This window comes from Aythya fuligula, chromosome 1 (assembly GCF_009819795.1).
Source record: "Aythya fuligula isolate bAytFul2 chromosome 1, bAytFul2.pri, whole genome shotgun sequence".
Lineage (NCBI taxonomy): Eukaryota > Metazoa > Chordata > Aves > Anseriformes > Anatidae > Aythya > Aythya fuligula.
In genome coordinates, this window is record NC_045559.1 from 65,417,631 (window position 1) to 65,424,479 (window position 6,849).

The 6,849-nt window shown below is 58.6% G+C and overlaps 1 protein-coding gene across 1 annotated transcript; it reads right to left on the reverse strand.

The window, feature by feature from the left end:
* Positions 1–643: 643 nt before the first annotated feature.
* On the reverse strand, positions 644–5,077 carry TMEM121B (transmembrane protein 121B). Its single transcript, XM_032184362.1, has 2 exons — positions 4,805–5,077; positions 644–4,579 (listed from the first exon to the last, which is right to left on the reverse strand). Exons 1-2 carry the CDS (start codon positions 5,075–5,077, stop codon positions 3,536–3,538), a joined length of 1,317 nt encoding a protein of 438 aa, XP_032040253.1. The 3' UTR covers positions 644–3,535.
* Between the last annotated feature and the right edge of the window lie 1,772 nt (positions 5,078–6,849).

The following is a 6,849-nucleotide window of genomic DNA, read 5'->3' on the forward strand; positions in this document are numbered from 1 at the left end:
TCTGTGCAGGGCTGGTCAGCGAGGCAGGGCTGTTAAGAGAGCTGGCTTTCTCTGCAGCTAAATGCCTAAAAACAGAGAGAGGGGCAGCCTCTGCACACATCCAAACTTCAGACTCGCTGCCACCATCATTTCCTGCCTGCATGAGACCTAATCCAGCAGGAGCTCAGCAAGTGGTAACCGTGAGCTCAGTGTTTCTCCAGTGGGAACCCATTTCTCAGATTATGTGAATAATTGTCATCTTGCTGATCCCAGTTCTTGAAATTTCTTTTATTTTACAGCAATTAGCATTTAAATATGATTTTTTTTTTCCCATGAGCCCTTTTCAAGTGGTATTCACTTCTGTAAATCATTTAAGTAGGAAGCTCAGAAGTGTCATCTGGATTTTTTTTTGCCTTTGTCATTCCCTTCTCATGTAGTTCCCTCGATGTTGCAGCTTTTAGGATTCAGTTTCACTTGCAAGAAGTTTGTTAGACGGAAAAATCCAGACGTTATTTTAGCAATCCAATGTGAGGAAAGCAAGTAACTCTAATGCATCTGTTGGTCCCTGAACATAAAATTGAAAAGCTCAGCAAGACTCAAAGGAGGGAATAAAAGCGCAAAATCAGTCACAAGTTTCTAATTTTATTTTAACAATCTTGCTTTTTAAAAAATACAAGTTTTGATTAATGCCAGGGGATGCCAAATGTGCACTGGCCACAGGCTTCATCTTTCATTTCATTTTTTCCTTCTGGGAGTAGCTGTCTCTTTTGCCAGGCTAGCAAACAGCAACAAAATGCTGAAGAGCTGAGCTCTGCTACAGGCCTAATAACAGGACTCCAAGGGCCATGTGTCTTTGTGTGGCACAACCTTAGCGAAGTGTTACTGACCTGGAGCAGTAGTTAAGGTTGGGCAGAACCTACAGCAGGTGTGCAAGGTGCGTTGGGTGAGGTATTGCTTGCACTTGGATGGTACCGCTCTGCGTTTCTTCTACAGATGGATCTGTTTTGTGGCAGAAGGGTGTGAATGGAAGTGAGAGCTCAACTACCAAAGGGAAGGGAATTCAGAAGGTGGAGCAGGCTTATAAACAGGACGTTGCAGAGCTTTAAATGTTTCCCTGGAGTAAGTAATTGAAGTAGCAGCAGCACTACCCTTTTAATTGCGGGGGGGGCTTCGGTACAGCAAGCTGCTACAAGAGCTTTATGCTTTTCAAACAACACATTTACTAATGAGCTAGAAACCATGGGGCTATAGAGAACTACGTCTACAGAGGAATTTGGCACAACAGAAGCATCATTTTGTAGTGTCATCTGTCCCAGGCAAATTTTGTATCTGGGGACAAATTTGAACTCTAATTTCAATGTAGTCAAAGGTCTGAAGATGCCATGGCTATGTAAGTTTCTGATACACCATTTTCTCAATAATGTTTTAAATTAAAAAAAAAAAAAAAGGCACTCGCTGTTGAAACAGGAGCTTGTGTGCTATAAAGGGGCACGAAGTAGGACTCATTAGTAATTCTGCTGGGATTCTTCTGGTGTCTCAGCTACACTTATGCTTCGGTGTATGAGGGATGTTGCACTCACTTCTGGTGCTATCACAAACCACACCATCGGAGCAGCAAAACATAGCTGGGGGTGAATAGCTTTTTTTGTTTCACCTTATTTTGGGCATGTATTTTTATCATTATCATTCAGCTGTTTGACTGAAGCAGGGAGTGCTCCTAGGTGCAGGCATCAGCTCGTTCTCTCTTGACTAGGACTGTGGCTCTGAGGTTTTGGTACCTGCCTAACACCGAGAAAGGAAAGTGTGAGGAAACTCGTATCTGTACAGACATAACAGACCTGTGACTACACCCCCCTCGGCCAGGAAATTAGCATCCCCTAGACACGGCTCACATCACATAGGAAAAATTTACAGTACTCAGTTTTACAATCACAGTCACTCACAGCACCAAGGTTGTCCGGACAAAAAGAAGTTACAGAAGAGATGGCCACTGGCCAAAATTCACACAACTGCCCACCCAAGGGCTCAGGTTAAAAATAAAGCACTGGTGGGAAAGTGAAGCCCAGTCTCTGCCGGCTCTCCGTGTGGCAGGGGGAGAGCAGTGAGCCGCCCCTCCTGGGTGCAGCTCTGAGCAGGGCAGCGCCGTCCCCCCATCTTGTCCAGCCCCCAGGGCTGGGGGAAGAGCCCCGTGGCAGCCACGGTTGTGCCCATGGGAGCTGGGAGTTGGGAAGGCTGTAAACAGGTGGTGGTGGTGGTGGTCCTGCTCCAGGGAAGGGGGTGGGATGGGGGCTCTCTCCTGCTGAAGCCGGAGCACAGAGCTCCGGGCAGGGCCTGCTGTGGGCCCTGCGCAGGAGCTGGTGGTGCTCATGGTCCCCTTGCCACCAGGACAGCTTGAAAAAAAAGGCTCTGGACAGGAAACTGTGCTGTATTTCGATGCAAGCAGCCTTGCCCGGATAACAAAATAAAAGCCTGTGAGGGGCAAAGTCCTTCCTCCAAGCATGGCCTCTGGGCTCCTGCTTCCACGCAGGACTTCAGGAGCCAGGCGGAAGAGCAGGCCTTCACCCACACCATACATCCATGGAGCTTAAAACCAAAGATAACTGTGTTTCTACGAGAGGTTGCCTACGATTAACTGTCCTCCCCCCCCATGGCCATGCACACGGAGGACAGGATGCTGGTGCGGGGGCTTTCGCCAAGGCTCGTGAGCCCCTCAGAGACTCCCGTAGCGCTTTGCTCTCCGTGCTGCGAGGTGCATCGAGCACAGGGCTACCCCCAGCAGCACCTGGCCCCTGGTTTCAGAGCAGAGCAGCCTGTAGGCTCAGCGTGCACTCAGATGTGGGAAGAGGGGGCAGAGAAAATCTTCCCAGCCTTCCCGGCCTACGTGGAATGAAGCCCTACGCTCTGCATAAAAGAAAACTGACACTGATCCCGTAAACATGCATATTCACAGAGAAATGAGAGCCCCAGCAAGTGGGTGCTGCTGTCTGAAATAAGCAGTAGGCTGCAGTAAAACCCTGTTCTCACCAGAAAGAAATGTCTCGGGGGTAGTGAAATGGGGTGTGAGCCCCTGGACCTGGTCCGTAGCATGAGAAGTCAACGTAAGACGTGACAGGTTGGAGCACAGAGGTAGACTTTTCGGCTAGGAGGAAGGGGCTCCTAGGCTTGAAACGAGCAGGTTGCTTCCAGAGGCTCCCCGGCTGCTGCTCCCCGACCCCCTCGGGCTCCGCAGGGAAGCAGAGGTGGCGGCGTTGGGAGACCTGCTGCAAACAGGGCATGCTTCTCTCACCCTGCGTGCACCCCGAAGATGCGAGGCTGTCGTTCAGGCCCCGCTTGCATCCCATCACCGCAGTCAGCAGGAGTTCCCAGACGAGGGGGAAAATATCCACCGGTCCCTGCCGCTGAGGGGAGGAAAGGGAAACCGGACCCTGATGGTCACGCAGTGCCCTGGTGTCTTGGCAGGGGAAAGGGTGGGCTCCTCCGAGCGTCGCGGAGGGGCAGGAGGCCTGGAAGAAGCCTGGCGGTGCGGGGCGGTAGCGTTGTTGGCAGCGGTGGGGTCTCAGCCCTGGGCGGTGACCGCCAAGGCGTTGACGTACCCGTGGGGACCCACGTCGGCGTCCGACAGCCCGTGGGCCAGCGGGGCGGCGGCGGCGGGGGGCATGGCGGGGGCCCCGTACTTGGCGGGCGTTGGGGCGGCGGCGGGGCGCAGGAGGCAGCAGGTCTCCAGCGCCTCGAGGCCGCGGCAGGCGAGGAAGAAGAGGTTCTTGAGCATGAAGAGGGAGAGCGGCTGCTGGTAGCGCAGGAGCAGGAGGCAGCGCAGGGCCAGCAGCGGGGCGTCCAGCAGCCCGGCGGGCAGCAGCAGGTGCAGGGCCAGGCGGGCGGCTCCGGGCGGCCGGGCGGCGCTGAGCTCGTAGAGCCACAGCACCGGCGAGGCCAGGCAGAGGAAATAGACGGCGATGAGGAGGTAGCGCAGCGGGGCGGGCAGCGGCGCCGGGCGGCCGGGCTGCAGCACCAGCTCGAGCAGCGAGAAGCTGTCGAGGAGGTCGAGGCAGGTGGCGAGGAAGGCGGCGGCGGCGCGGTGCTGCGGCGGCGGCTGCGGGGGCAGCAGCAGCTGCCCGGAGCCCTCGGTGCCGATGGCCCGCAGCAGGCAGTAGAGCAGCGGGGCGGAGAGCGCCAGGGTGATGCGGAAGCCGGTGGTGCCCAGCGGCAGGCGCAGCTCGATCAGCTCCAGGATGGAGGTGCCCAGGATCAGCGCCGCCTTGGGCGTGAAGGCGATGGAGTAGATGAGCCAGGCCAGGTGCGCGTAGGCGAAGTCGCCGCCGCGGGGGGGGCCCCCGGCCCCGCGCCCCCCGGCCCCGCGGCCGCCGGGGGGGCCGTGCAGCAGCAGCGGGTGCGGCGGCGGCGGCCCGGGGGGGGGCGGCGGCGGGGGCCGCTCCCGGCGGCGGGCCCGGCTGTTGCGGCAGAAGAAGATGCCCCAGCCGGCCGCCAGCACCAGGTCGGTGGCGATCCAGCTGCACCAGTACAGGTCGGTGACGGCGATCAGGTAGAGGTCCAGCAGCGCGCCCTGCCCCAGCAGCAGCACCAGGGACAGCGCCTGGAAGCCCCAGCGCCGCCCGCCCCCTGCCCCGCCGGGCCCCAGCAGCGCCCCCGCCGCCGCCCCGCCGCCCCCCGCCCCGCCGCCCGCCGCCGCCGCCCCGTACAGCTCCGCCGCCGTCATGCCCGGGCTGCCGCTGCTGCTGCTGCCGCTGCCGCTGCTGCCGCCGCTGCTGCTGCTGCTGCTGGGGAGCGGCGAGGCGGCGGCGGGCGGCGGGGCGGCGGGCGGCGGCACCAGGGGCTTGCTGATGCTGATGCTGTCCTCCTCCTCCTCTTCCTCCTCCTCCTCCTCCTCCTCGCCGGGGCTGCTGCGGGGGCTGCGGGGGCGGCGGGCCCGCGCCGAGCCCGAGCTCGACCCCGAGCCCCGCCGGCTGCCGCCGCTGCTGGAGCCCCCCGGGAAGAGGGGCTGCCGGTCGGCGGCGTGCGGCGGCGGCGGCGGCGGCGGCGGCGGCTGGAAGGAGCCCGAGGAGGAGGAGACCGAGCGCTGGTTGGAGGCAGCGCGGTGCATGGTCCGAGCCGGCCCCCGAGCCGGCGCGCCGGGACCGACGGCCGAGCCCGCGGCCCCCGGCCCGCCCCCGGCCCGCCCCCGGCACCGGCACCGGCCCCGGCCCCGGCGGCGGCGGCACGGAGAGCCCGGGAGGCGGCGGGGGGGGCCGGGGGCGGCGCCGAGCCGCAACCGCAGCGGCAGCGGCAGCGGCAGCCGGAGCGGGCGTCTCCGCTGGCGGCGGGGGTGGGCTGGGGATGGGGCTGGGGGGGGCGAGGGGAGAGCGGCTGTGCGCAGGGGGGGCGGCAGGGGAGGGGAGGAGTGCGAAGAGGAGGGGGGAGGCTCCCCCTCCCCGCCTGGTCTCGGGGTGCCTGCCCCAAGACCCCCGCGGAGCCGCCCGGGAGGGCCGCACGCCACAGCCCCCCGAAAATTGGAGGTGCTGGGTGCTCGCTTTCAGTCTGCCGTGAGTAATTGAGCTTCAAAGTAAGTGGCTTTTACCGCACGGATTTCCTGACTTCAAGCCAAGCCGAGTACTGAGGGCTCTGCCCAGCTTGCCTTGATGGGGCAGTTGCCTTAAATTGATGTGAATAGCCCTCAAGTTCCTACTTTATTGAAAGCACCTCTCGGGGCCTTGACTGAACCGCTAGCAGTGTCCTCGAAACCAGCTAGGTTGGTGGGGCTGCCACAGCACTAGCACTGATGGCTCAGCACACCACATCCCACCGTGGCCTGGTGCTCAGCACCACCAGCCCCCCACTCCTCCCCATGCCATCACCTGTCAGCCCTGCGAAGCTTCCTGAATAAGCTGTACCCACAAATATTGTATTAACTAGGATTTCTGACAAAGAGCTGAAGTGGCTTGACTTTTGCAGGTGAATGCTAATCAACACATGGGGCTGAGCAAGACCCCAGTGCTCAGTACTGGGAAAGGGCAGCCAGGACAGAAGTGACAGACATCTAAAATGCTCTGGTGCAGGCTCCCTGGGGAGATCTGCCCCAGCAAATACCAGTGGGTGCTCTTGACAACAAATTGAAACCAGTCTGAGCTTCTGTGAGTATTGACACTGGAAAATAATAATATTAATAATTGAGAAAGGGACGGGGAGAATTTGGGGTAGGATGACAGGAAAATTTACTTAGACAGATAATCAAAAGAAAAAGCAGGGGAAGAAGAAGAAGAAGAATCACAGCAGAAGTCTTACTGTCAATGGAGACCAGAACAAAGGGGCACGGATAAATTTGTTTTCTAAAAGCATGGTCAAGACAGCAAGAAAGAAAACCAGCTAAGATAACTGGAGGCCATGTAGGCTTTAGTCTAGTTGCATGGGCAGCACAGTACAGAGGTGGTACAACCTCTAAACTGAGCCAGCAACACCCAGGTGTTCCCGTGGTCTCCCCCAGTGTTTGCTGTCCTGCTTTAAAGTCCATGCTGCCGCACCTCTGCGGCCCTTACCTGCATGGCTGGGTCACCTGTTTTCACCTGTTTTCTGCTGTGCTCACACTGTGTTCTCAGTGCTCAGGTACACTTGCCAGGATTCATCATTGCAGCTGTGCTACTTGTGTCCAGTGCGTTCCTCTAATTCACCTTATCACGGTGCATAGTGTGAGATGAGACCGAGTGTGCATGCATGCACTCGGGTGCTATTTACAAGCCCTTTCTCTCAAATTCCACATTTCTACCAGCAAATAGAAAGTACTCATGCTAAGAAGGTCAGTAACTGTAGCATATCGTGTGAGATAGGAGTGTTCAAAGTAGCAGTCCAGCCTGGAGTGAGTGAGTAGGGCACTATGTGTGT